Source organism: Dendroctonus ponderosae, unplaced genomic scaffold (genome assembly GCF_020466585.1).
Source record: "Dendroctonus ponderosae isolate FM_Combo_2020 unplaced genomic scaffold, Dpon_F_20191213v2 Dpon_F_20191213_2, whole genome shotgun sequence".
NCBI classification, from domain to species: domain Eukaryota; kingdom Metazoa; phylum Arthropoda; class Insecta; order Coleoptera; family Curculionidae; genus Dendroctonus; species Dendroctonus ponderosae.
The window spans coordinates 6,422,222-6,434,993 of record NW_026018165.1 but is presented as its reverse complement, the minus strand read 5'-3'; the positions used below and the strand labels follow the sequence as shown (position 1 = coordinate 6,434,993).

At 34.8% G+C, this 12,772-nt stretch overlaps 2 protein-coding genes across 4 annotated transcripts in view; one reads left to right on the top strand and one right to left on the bottom strand.

Annotated features, from left to right (window-relative positions):
* Positions 1-1,307: 1,307 nt before the first annotated feature.
* LOC109538247 (protein asunder) lies at positions 1,308-9,500 on the top strand. 3 transcript variants are annotated; one of them, XM_019905393.2, is made up of 14 exons: positions 3,663-3,745; positions 3,959-4,080; positions 5,274-5,348; positions 5,691-5,866; positions 5,930-6,043; positions 6,097-6,187; positions 6,239-6,350; positions 6,406-6,560; positions 6,613-6,854; positions 6,915-7,146; positions 7,918-8,091; positions 8,437-8,608; positions 8,974-9,155; positions 9,207-9,500. In XM_019905393.2, the coding sequence occupies exons 4-14, from the start codon at positions 5,694-5,696 to the stop codon at positions 9,324-9,326; spliced, it is 1,767 nt and encodes a 588-aa protein (XP_019760952.1). In that variant the 5' UTR covers positions 3,663-3,745; positions 3,959-4,080; positions 5,274-5,348; positions 5,691-5,693; the 3' UTR covers positions 9,327-9,500. The 3 variants fall into 3 exon arrangements, with proteins under 3 accessions (XP_019760951.1, XP_019760948.1, XP_019760952.1); XM_019905392.2 differs by lacking the exons at positions 3,663-3,745; positions 3,959-4,080 and adding an exon at positions 1,308-1,388; XM_019905389.2 differs by lacking the exon at positions 3,959-4,080 and having other exon boundaries at positions 3,286-3,745.
* A 26-nt stretch (positions 9,501-9,526) lies between these two features.
* The window catches only part of LOC109538250, a 15,871-nt gene continuing 12,625 nt past the window's right edge, over positions 9,527-12,772 (bottom strand). Inside the window, exons 5-6 of the mRNA XM_019905397.2 lie at positions 11,936-12,132; positions 9,527-10,275 (exon numbers count right to left, since the gene is read on the bottom strand). Coding sequence (XP_019760956.1) covers positions 10,174-10,275; positions 11,936-12,132 — 299 coding nt within the window. The 3' untranslated portion in view covers positions 9,527-10,173. The remainder of the gene's footprint in view (positions 10,276-11,935; positions 12,133-12,772) is intronic.

Genomic DNA, 12,772 nt, shown 5'->3' with positions numbered 1-12,772 from the left:
TGCGTAAAACACCAAAAACACACTCTCTACTGTCAGAGAAAATTATCTACTGTTCTTAATTCGTTTTAATTTTAATTTAATTTTCGAGTTAAATAGCTAACACGTTGATGGACAATGGATGGGACAACAAATAATAGTGTGTGTACTATTGTGAGGTGTAGTGGTTGTGAGATTACTCAAACGGAATTTTATAAATTCCTTCTAGGCGGCGAATCTCTATTGGACTTTTTTTATAGGCACGGTGTTTTAACTTGCCATTTTCGCTGCTCCTGTGGGGCTGAGTTGACTCCCAAGAAAAATGCCAGATGCCTCAAATTTAGGTGTCAGAGGCGAAACCCCAAAAATGGCGCGCCGTGCACCACAAGTTTTGCTGTTTTTAAGGGAACAGTGTTCCATAATGCAAACCTCTCCTTAGAACAAGTGGGCCATCTTGTTATGTTGTACCTGTGCCGGCCTTACCCGCGATACGCTTTCATGTGTAATGAAATGAAGTTAACCACCAGGACTATGTCCGATTGGTTTTCAATTATTAGAGAAGTGTTTATTTTTTGGGCCCATCTACATTCTACCCAGATTGGCGGTGAAAATGAAGTTGTTGAAATTGACCAATCTTATGTAGGGAATGGGGATAGAAAAAGGACGGAAAAAAAACATTCTCGAGCTCTTGTTATTGAAGGACAGTGGATTTTTGGAGGAATCCAAAGAAGCGATGGACAATTTTTTATTGCTTCAGTTGAGAACCAAACATCAGCAACTTTTCGACAGATAATTCAGGAAAAAATTAGACCTGGAAGCATAATTGTCAGTCATGATTGGAGAGCTTCCGACTGGCTCAGTGAGGAGGACTATCGACATCTTAAAACCAATCATTCCCTGAGTTTCGTCGATCCAGTTAGAGTTGATCACCCTCACAATCATTTGTACCGGTGGAGTCAAGCGAAGAAATTGATCCCTAAGGTTGGGAGTAAAGTAAAAGAGCATTTCTTGGGCTATATGTGTGAAGCGTTATTTATGAAGCGTTATCCCAATCATACGCAACGATTCCATGCTTTTTGGGACGCTGTCGCCCACATGCACACCCCAGTCGCCCATTCTTAGATATTTTTTGTTCTGCAGCAGCCATTTCTTTTTTAATCTTAAGTTTATCTTTTTCCAATTTTACTTGTATATGTATCTCTCAGTTTACTCATTTCATTGTTGATTTTGTCTTTGTCAATGTGCTTTTCATTTATATTTAATTTACGCCGTGCCTTTCCAAATTAACGACGCGTTTTGATTTTCCACCCCCCAATTCCAAAATCTTCAAAATTTCCCTTTTTCTGTTTGAGAGATTGCATTCTTTCACTCACACAGCACTATTATTTCCTATACCTACTGACGTTTTTCTGGTAAGTTTTCAACTTTTAATTAATTACTTTTTGCTTTGCTTGAGATTTGCAACTTTTTTGGTGGAAATTCGGAAACATATTTTAAGAGTATCAATTATTTTCGGAGTGGTCACGTTACCGCAAACGCGGTGTCATGATGTTTAAAGAGCGCTGGATAAACTAAACCATTACCAATATTTTCTATGAGGTGTGCATATTCTGGTAATTGGTCAACAATGAAAACATCAGACCTTCGTCTGCCTCGCGAAAAACGTGCTTACCTAATCTAATAGATAATATATCGCACTAGTGCGGTAATACATCTGTCGGTTATTGTTAAAGTTGTGTCTTAAAATTGCACATTTTCAAATAAATTCAAGCGAGGACCTTCCATCTGATATTGAAAACAAAGCTTTTAATGTTGTTTCGGATCTTGTGCCAGATAAATCACGGAAGAAATAAATACCCAAGAAACTTTGATCGGTACCAAAAATGGTGCAGTGAACGTAAGGACATCGAACACCAAAGGGATGAGGGTTTATGTATTTGCTTACTTCGTTAAAATGTAGTAATAATCCTTTCTCGCTTGTTAAGTGGAAGTACTTTCGTTCACTGCACCATTTCTGGTAACGATCAAAAGCTTTTTCATCAAATTTGTAATTCTGGGCTGCTGTCAACTTTTTAATCGTTGTCAAAACTAACATATTTAAAAATATACAAATTTGTCATTTAGTTTTAGTAAGTTATTGCGGACGTAGGTAAGGTATGATACATAATTCGAGTTGTAACGCAATTACATATTCATGTTATTACGCACTCGTTTTCAATTCGTACGTAAAGTGCTCCTTACAACTCTCATTATTACTATCTATTAATCATTAATGTACTATTAACTATGTTACCTCATGATACAATGAATACAAGGTAGGATATTAATCGGTCGAAAACTCGATTTTCGTGCGCACATGACGTCGCTGATTACCACTTTGGTAAAGTTAACAGCTGATCCCATTTAAAATGCATGTAACCTAGACAAATTTTCACTAAATTGAAAAAGCAATAGTTCAAAAATGGAAAGTTATATGCGGATATGGTTTGCAGCATTGCATAGCCGAATGCTTTGAAAATCGCGCTTGGGACCTGATTTAGGCTTATTGGGAAGAAAAATACCCTAAATAATGTTTTACAAAATATCTGATTTTCAGCGTTTTAGCGTGCTGTGTTGCCAGAGTGTCATTTGAGAAATCGGGTTGAGCCAAACGAAATAATGTAATTGTATCATAATGAATGAATGCACTGTACATACAATTAATTGATTGGATCATACAATGATACATACATACAAGGATACGTTTTCACCTAACGCTATACTTTATTACACAACTGGCAACTGTGCTAGTCTGCAAAATAAATACATTTTCGTTATTTTTAATTTCCAAGTCTAAAATCTGCTGCAAAGCATCTTGTAATTATAAGGAGGATTTATAAAAAAATAATTAAATGTGACAAAGACTAAACAAGCTATATTTAATCACATTTAGCAGACAGGAAAAAAGCACGCCAGGCAGCATTTCCACTGACGTGACGCAAATCGACGCAAGATCCAACCTTGTATTCATTGTATCATGATGTTACCTCGTCTATATATCTGTTTTTCTTCTGCGCATTTTGTAGCTATTTGTGTTAGTTGAGTTTAATTTAGGTTAGTTTGGAATCGCATGGTTGGAATAAGCTTTTATCATATGGAAAACAGTTGATTTTAAATTAATTAATCAATTTAATAAATTTATTTAAATAAATAAAAGTAGCATTTTTACTCAAAAAAATTGTATTAATGAAATATATAAAAATATTAGGCTCATAGGTGTTCTGTGCTGGGGCCAACCACTTATCTTGAATAGCCAGTGCTTTTGATAGTCAAAGGTGTTTGTTTTTAAAACTGCTGGACCTAACCTATAACTCATAATTTAGATTTAGGAATTTCAAACAATTTATTAATTAGTACACCAAGAGTTTCGTAATCTGTGTAATACACGTTAGCTAAACAACCGGTATCAAATTGTACAAACAAATGTTCATTAACTGATAACCCCAACAAGAATTCCATTGAATACGGTTCAAGCACTGTTTTAAACATGTCTTTTGCTTTACAACAACAGAAAATGTTTCCGGCAAATCACAAAACTGTGTTTGTTTTGGATCATACGCCCTATTTCGGTATATCGTGTGAAAACGTGCTGGAATTCGAATTTATGAAGGGTAGGACTCCCAGTTTCATACCTATGACCCCTATTTCCAAAACTCTGTGGACTTCCAGCTTGGAAAGTGCTATAGAATACTGTCGAATCGTTTGGGACTTGTTTCCCACGGGCAAATTAGTAAGTATACCTTGCAAAGTAAGATTAGTTTATTCCCAACATGAACCACTTTAATAAAAGTGTCTGACTTTACTTAAATGACTAATAGCTTCTACTGCTCTTATTCCATTATACTTTCACCGAAGAGAAAATCACCCCTTTATATATATTTTTTTTGATGTATACTTTATTTTGGGAAAATTAGTAAGTAAGTCGCTCATATTTTTCTTTCAGTTTGGAAATCAGTTGATGACGTCTTAGGAAAACGGACACAGAGTTGTTTTAGATTAAGTTTTCAATTTGGATTATATTCTTTGACTACAAGACTTACTTCAAGAAACTTCTAGAAACTTCAAGTGAGACACGCTGCTTGAACTTTAAATATACTGAAAGTTTGTTATACGATATCTTAAAATCGTCACCACTGGCTTCGGCCAATAAATTCTAGCAGGGAGCGAAGAAATTGTTAATAATAGTTGATTGCTAATAACGTATGTAACTCAGTTCAGTTCTGTAGTTCAAACGGTTGCTAACATATTCGTAAAAGAAATGAAATTTTTGACACCAGATACAGGGTGTCGAGAACCAGAGCATGAAGACAAAAATCAAAGAGGAAAAACTGTTTTTTCTTTAAAAGGAATCATCAACAGTTTTCCGTTACGACATTTATCTAGGACCACTCTGTATACTCATATACATTCAGGGTGGTCCAAGCAACACGGGCTAGAAGATTATGGCTAAATGGTGTGTAATTTTAAAATTATTTTCGTTTGTTATTTGATATACGTTGAAACTTGGCCAGAAAACACATATTTTGTTTCGTGAACCAATCTATTAAGAACAAGTTTATTTCTGAAACGAAAGAAGATGACGAGCTGTAAATGCTCTAAAACGTCTCAAATAGGCTAAATATTACGTTTCGAAAGCTTTGAAATCAGCTTGCGTTTTTGTTGGCCAGAAAACACATTTTGTTTGGTGAACCAATCTATTAAGAACCAGTTTATTTCCGAAACGAAAGGAAATCACGCGCATTTACAGCTGAACATAAAATATATTAATGCCAATATCCCACAAGGAAATCATTTCAAAATTACGCACCACTTAGACATAATTTTTCTTGGTTGTACCACCCTGTATGTTTATATAAGCTTTATTCTTATTTTTGGTGGTGGTGGGTAGAATAAGCAGTTAAAATTATGAAACCTAATTTTGCGACCTGAACTGTGTATTTAAATAGCGTGAGTTATCAAGAATAATTCGCTCTCACCAGAGCGTTCATATATTTTCGCATAAATTATACGGATGAACCTCCAAAAAAATTTAAACCGTCCAAAAACTCGCAAGTTGGCAGACCAGCATTTAAAAATTAAATATAAGCATTCGAACCCTTCATTTGTTTCATCGCTGCAATTAGAATTATGAAGAATATGTTGTTGTTGGAGTATGTTTTACAGGGACGTTAGAAAGGTATAAGTTCTAACAAATTTAATTACAGTTACAATTAATCAAAGTATGTCTGTCTAAATAGTTGCTTCTTATTTAACTTCAGGTCCGCTTCTTTGCAAGTGACAGTATTGCTCATATTATAAACACTTGGAGCACTTCACAACAGTCTTTAAATCACGTGAGTACGATTTTTTAAACTATTATTGCATTTCCGAATATTTTACAAATGAGGAAATTAATTGTCCGAAAACGGCCATTGCAATCGAGTTAACATTTTCTTCAAAGTTCGCCTTGAAACAATTAATTTATCTCAAAAATAATAACGCATTTCAAGGAGTTCAACCAAATATTGCCGACTTATACATTGCTTTTATTTTAATAGTTGCATTTGATTATCGTCAGATTTTTTACTTGAAATTCCTGTCTGAGTTATTTAGAATTTCGATTGAAAATGTTCAAACTTGTATGTTAAATCCAGGGCAAGACCATTCCTCTGAATTTAATTAACTATATAATTTAGATTATGAATGGATGTGCATTATTGGGTGTTCCTCCGGCTCATCACTCACTTCGAGATGTTCCACCCCCAGATTACACAGTTCTGCACGGTTTAAGAGCAGCTCTAGAGGTTGTTTGTGAACCGACTGATTATCAACTAGAAATATCTAAATTTATTGGAGGGCCTGTAATCAACAGGTAACTTGCAAACTCGTTTTGTCTTTATATCTATACGATTTAATTATATTTTTCCTGTTAAAGGTGTCGAGTAATTTGTATCACTTCAGCTCGAGATAATGAGAGTATGAATCGATTGGAGGAAATATTTTTGAAAGTTCTGAACCAGCAGAATAGTAATGTTTCGGGAAAGGACAAGTACGTCAATATGCATTCATTTGGAAATTATTCTTAAACGTACTGTACTTTAGGTTGCTGCCTATCAATCATTGCCATTTGGTAATCATAAACACTTTCCCAGTTACTATTGAATCTTCTGTGACTAACCATGCGCCAAAGAATGTGAGTGTTTCATTTTGCTAAATATTTTCTTATTCTATTGAATGATTTTAGCTCTCGCCGCTGCTAACTACCGAAGTCCATTCAATAAATGCCCCCTTAATACCCAATAAGCTATCTTCTCTTATTCTGGAGCATTATGATTTGGCCAGTACCACAGTGACAGGTATATTAGTTTGATGTGAGTTTTCCTCAAATATCATAACCGATTATCAATCTAGGCATACCCATGAAGGAAGAGCAAAGCGCAAGTTCTTCAGCGAACTATGATGTGGAAATATTCCATGCTAGCTCAGCCCATACCGCAATTTTGAAGGGTAATCCAGCTGATTCTGCAGCCATCCGAACTGTGAAGGAGGGTTTAGAATACGAAACTGTAAGCGCTGTAGTTTGTTTCGCAACTTTCATTTCCATTCGTGCTGTTTCAGGTTACTCTGAAATGGTGCACTCCTCGAGGCGTGACAGGCAATGAACTCCAAAACTGCACTGCAATGCATCGGATTACACCTGTGGATGTAAACTCTAGACCATCTCTGTGCCTGATCAATTTTCTCCTGAATGGCAGATCTGTTATGTTGGAGATGCCTCGCAAAGCGGGAGGAAAAATTACTAGTCATCTACTAGCTGCCCATGGAGGAGAGATATTTGTGCATACTCTATGTACAGCTCGGTTAGCAATTCTGTATGTTTCCTTTAATGTCATTGTAGTGTTTCTTTTAAAAATTTTCAGCTCGGTTTTGGAGGATCCTCCATCGATTTCCGAAGGCTGCGGTGGTAGAGTAACTGATTACAGGATTCCAGACTTCGGGTTGCTAATAAAACAGAACACGCTCTTGCCAATTAAAGCGAAATCAAGTGGCGAACGCCTGAAACCATTGCATAGGGTGAAAGATCGCTTGTTCAGAACAACTAAATATTGGCCATTGACAATCACTTCAACCTTATTATTTAATCTGAAACAGGTATTTTTTCTGACCCATTTTCCTCCCGTAAGCGTTGTAACGTAGGAATATTATTTACTGCCCTGAACCTTTTTGCAGTCGATTTATTCTAAGATACCTAATGTTTTATTTAAAAACTTTGTGGTTTTTCTTATTTGCGAGAGATCAAGAAAAATAGGAGAAAACTATATTGTGCAATTCAAATATTCCAAACTTTAGTCAAATGTAGCAGAAGCGAACCTGAGTTTTCATAAATTTTTACTCATTTAATAAACTAAAGCCACCGTACATAAACAGTGTGCCTACTTAAATTATTAATTTTAAGAAAAAAGCTAGTCTATAAAAAGTTCTGCTTGGATCAAAGCCTAAAATACAACCATCAAATATTAATTTTTTCAGTCGTAACGAGGTGTATCAGAAAGTATGAATTTTGCTCAAGACAAAAGTTCCTTTAACTTTTTATATCGAAAATTGTTATTACGAAAAGTTGCCTAGAGTTGAAAAGTACGTTCAGATATCTAATTGCACCTATCTATGATGAACATCAAGTTTTGTTTGGTTATTTATCAATTATTTCATCATCAAAATAATGCGACATAGCGATTAATTTATCGAGAGAGAACTGATTAAAGTTTTCGATATTTTGAAAAATTAATAAACAAGTTTCCCAGGTGGTGCGAACTTAACTAGACATATGTATATGATGCTTAGAACGCCCTGTACAAACATATTTTTGTTGCAGCAATGAAACTAGTGCGTCGAGAATACAAATAAATGTTCTGTAATTTTTAGTATATTGATCCTGTACCGGCTCTCATCGTTAAAGATGAAATGTTAGATGAGGACATGTATACGTGCAAAAAAGTGTTTTGCAATCTCGTTGCATTGGAAGCAAGCATGGAACCACTACATCCCCAGAATTCCGGGCAACGAATGAAAGGGCAAAAGAGAGAGGAGCAATATAAGGTAAATAAATATAAAACTGAGTTTTTTACATACATTTCCTTTCGGTTTTTTCGTCTATTTTTTAAAAACATCTTCAAAACGATGACTGGTTATGAAGTTATGAGAAGAAAATGATTTGTTATTCAAGTAACGACAGAAAGTGATGTATGATCCAGCATATTTCAGAAATGCATATTTCAGAAAATTCCAGCATATTTCAGAAAGTGATGTATGATCCAGCAAAAGTCAGATAATAGTATATTTTTATAACGTTTTGAAATTGTCAATAGATGTTAATAAACCTGCATTTCCCAACCTCTGACTGAATTACTATTAATTAATGGTAATTTTGTAAATTTTTTTCAGGCCATGTGGAACGAGCTTGAACTTTTTATAAGGTGCAATATTCATTCCAAAAAACATAAAATGGTTTATGACTGTTTGTGCGAATTACATACATTTAATTTTGACGAAGACAAAGCAAACGGAAAGCAACCAAAAGACTTGAATGAGACAAGAAATCAACTTGAAAATATTGGTAAGTTATCATTTAACTTACACTTTACAAATCAAAATCAATTCCTGGGCTTCGGTCATTCATTGTTCATCCATAAACCAAAACACGTTTCGGTGCTTTGGTTACTTTACTACAAGGTGTGAAGGAGATTACATTTTAATACAAGTTTACATATACAAACCCGAATTATTTAAAAACCCCCTTTGGGTTCTTGAAACTTACCGTATTTCTAGAGAAGTTACTTAATTTCTAGCTATTTAACTTGAGGTCGCAAGCAAAATTACATTCTTCCACTTTCAATAAAACCCATTCATGCGATTTCAGAGTTGAAACAATTGTTATTGTTTCTCTCCGAATAAAGCACAGGCATTTCGTCGCTTTTTCAGGACCAACAAAAGACGAAAACACTCAAAGAGCTTCCGTGATTAGAGCCACTACAGATAGCCCCATGTCGCCTCCGCCTCTGACTAATTTAACCCCTCCGTTTTCTCGGCAAAATTCCAGCAAAGGATCCATGTACAACAATCACAGAACATTATACGAGATATTCGCCAATATGGCTGAAAAGGTTCGATAGCTTGAATGTTATACATCAGATAGCAATGTATTTTATCTTTAGAGCAAGACTAGGCCTGACTTTGCAGGCCGCCAAGGAGATAGCTTAGTTGCTAAACTGTATCCCAATCTGAAAAGCGATGATAGGGGCCCTAGAAGTGATGCCTCAAAGGAAATGGAATAAGGATAATGTACTGTATTAAGCATACACACGTGGAAAAATGGTATTCTCTTATAAGAAATTATTCATCAAAGGGCTGTTGCTGCTATCAACATTTCTTTCCAACCCGGTTGATTAAAATCTAATGACATTTTATATTTATTATAAAAACCGTTAATAAAATGGCGTTCTCACGGATACTTTCGATTGCAAAAATCGGACAATGTGTTTTAATACTCTTTATTAGTTAAAAAATAAAATACAAAAATCCAAGTAGGAATGAACGTACGAACTAATTTTAAACAACGCAGGTTTCAATAATTTGAAGATTTTTAAGAATAATATATTATATGCAAAATAATTTAACCTTACAGATACATATCAGCAACAGATATAATGGACTATCAAAATTGTTGCTATTTCAAAAAGGTAACACTTTCTGTCTCTGTCTAAGCCATATTACTAAGAAATAAGTTCATTTTTATCGTTCCCCTCTCAGCTCATCCAATATACATTATATAGTGTCAACGTAAAATGTTAATTATACAGTGTATTTGTACCGGGATTTTGAAAACTTAAAAGTAGGACATTGGAACTAGTTAACTGTTTGATCACTGTGCATTAAGCACGGGCTAAAAGAAGAACGCGAACTCCCGATCACTGCTGTTCTGTACACGTTTTGTTTAATTTTCATCAATAAATATATAACATCGTGTCATTGCAGTATGTTATAGTGTTTAACATCGCAACAATAAATATATAACATCGTATCATTACAACAATATTATATAATTATTGATAAAAACATGGTTAAGTTCTACTTTCATTTAGTAGTCGCATAAAAAAGAGGAGTCGTTCTGGGGGTGTACCGTCACTTGGCTTCCTCTCGAGCTTTCTTCGCAGAAGGCGGTCCATCAATAGCACTATCCAACGGCCGTTTTGCTACAAAGCCAATGCTGTTGGAATCATCATCCTGAAACCAGTACTTTACTGATTACTCCTTCCTACTTCTTGACATTATTTCGAAACTTGATTTTACACTAATTACACACTTAGATACTAATGCGCGGGGTACAATTTTCGGTAATACAATTTGAGAAATGAATTATCCATCAAGAAGAGTCCCGAGGAACACGTACCATCATTAAGCGGTAGTATTATTATCGTACCACTAATTATTATTTTAATATTATTACAATTGACTTTTCAACTCAAATTCAATTCAATAAATAAAAAATTGATTGCCTTAAAAAAACGCTTACTTTACATATAATTTAGTAATGTTTGATCGTTTACAAAATTTTAAAACAATAATTTCCAGTACTTACCAAGACACGAACTGAGTTACAAAATAAATGTTTTCTCTTGTCACACTGTCTTGTCTGATATGTGGCGTTCATTTGAACGTACTGCTGTTCTAACGTAAATGTTAGAAAACATCGAACCGCATTGTTATCTTTTCACACAGGATTGAATGTATATGTTACCGGCAATGTGCAAAATGCCTAGGCATTCTGCAAACTGACCAACTCGCCAGGCAATTTGCAGAATCGCTACTACTTTGGGCAATCTGCACATTAACTACTGTATTTTAGGCAATCTGCAAAATGCCGTACGCGCTAGTCAATCTGTGTCATCAAGAGTGTTAGATTGGTTTAATCTTCACATTGACTAGACAATGTGCATAAACCTGTTGCTACGAAACTATGCAGGTTCGTTTTGCAACGGAACTTTGTTGCTTAGTTTTTCAAGAAGTCTGTTTAGTACTCTAAGTAGCAACTTTGTCAAATTTACCGCGTTTCCAGTGTTCGTTATTGATTATTAGTTTTTATTCCTGTCCTATTAGCGTCGTGCAAACAAATTTAGATTTTTCGGAAATTTGATATTCGGGTTTACATATTATTTAATGTAAAATGAAAACCAGGGTAATTAATAGGGAACATCTTTGCTATTGAAAAATCAAAGACTAAATATGAAACAACATACAAGATTTTCGAGAAACGATGTGCTGGAAATATGTAAATGTCGTTAATGAAAACAAACTGATATAATAATTTTGTACGTGTGCACAAAAATTTAAAAAACATCCGCAGTTATGGAGCTAATAATTTATGCTTTCATACTTTAATGCCGTGGATAAATTCTAATATTAGTGTTAAGTAATCTTATTACATTAAATTGTTTTGTGTTTGGTAAAACAAGATAGTATTTCCTCATTAAATAAATAATTAAAATAATATATAATAATGAATTTAATTTCACCAAAAATGTATTTATTTCCGCTCGCCATTGCCTTATCACTGAACAACAAAGTTTGGCATAATCGCCACCCGGCAGAAAGGAAACAACAATTTTGCTGCATTATGTATTAAGCACATTGTCTAGTCAATGTGCACATTGCCCAAAGTAGTAGCGATTCTGCAAAATGCCTAGGCATTTTGCACATTGCCGGTAACATATACGTTTCCAAATGCGTAAAATAATAAAATGTAACAAACAGAAAAATTTATCATGTATCGGAAGCAAATTGTTTTGTTCAAATCAACACTATCTATTACGTGCGAAATTTGTATTCACGGTGGTCATTCCATTGTACAGCGCCGTTATAATTAACTTAAAACCGTTTTACATACCTGCATTGAGTCTTTCGTAGACTCGCTGACACTTGATGCGGATGCACTGTTTTCGCATAAATCGTCTTCAACGGAAACAATAGGACTACCATCTGTGTCTGCAAACGACGCTGTAGTGTCTCGCGTATCTTCATCTAATGCTGCTGCGGGCACTGTGGAGGCGTCCGAAGTTTTACCATTTAATGGTGGTACACCACCTGCAAATACAAAAAAATATATTTCTAAGAGTGCATTGTTTCGCGCGTTTGTATGCCTTAAAACAATTTTGAGACAAACTATTTAAGTACTATTCAAGTAAGGAACATGAATAAACATGTTAATATTCTTGGCTGGGCAATTAATTTAATGTCATCCCAATTGAAAATCGGGGTTTTCCATATTTTTCCAACATTATCCCTTACCAGCAGAGAAAAAATGTTATTAGAAATAACAAGAGTAAATTAAAAAGGCGCATGGGGGATGCAAAAGTTGCGGAAGCCTGAAGTACTCTAAAAACGTTAGAAAGGAGGAACAACAATCAAATAATAGCCAATTAATAAACATGAATGAATAGAGAGTGTAGGATGAATTACTGCTAAGCTGAAGATAGAAAAGAGTACGAAATGCAAGATGAAAATATGGACACATCAGACTATAGGACATGTAGGAGAAATAACAAAAAGATATACAAGATGCCTTGGGACACTCAAAGAATGGAAATGCAGCGGGGCCTGGAAACATTCCTATTGAACTGGTAAAATATGGTCTAGATATTTTACTTGAGCGTCTCCCAACATTATTCAATAAATGTACGTTTGAAGGAGAAGATATTCCGCAAGATTGGAATAAATAAATTAT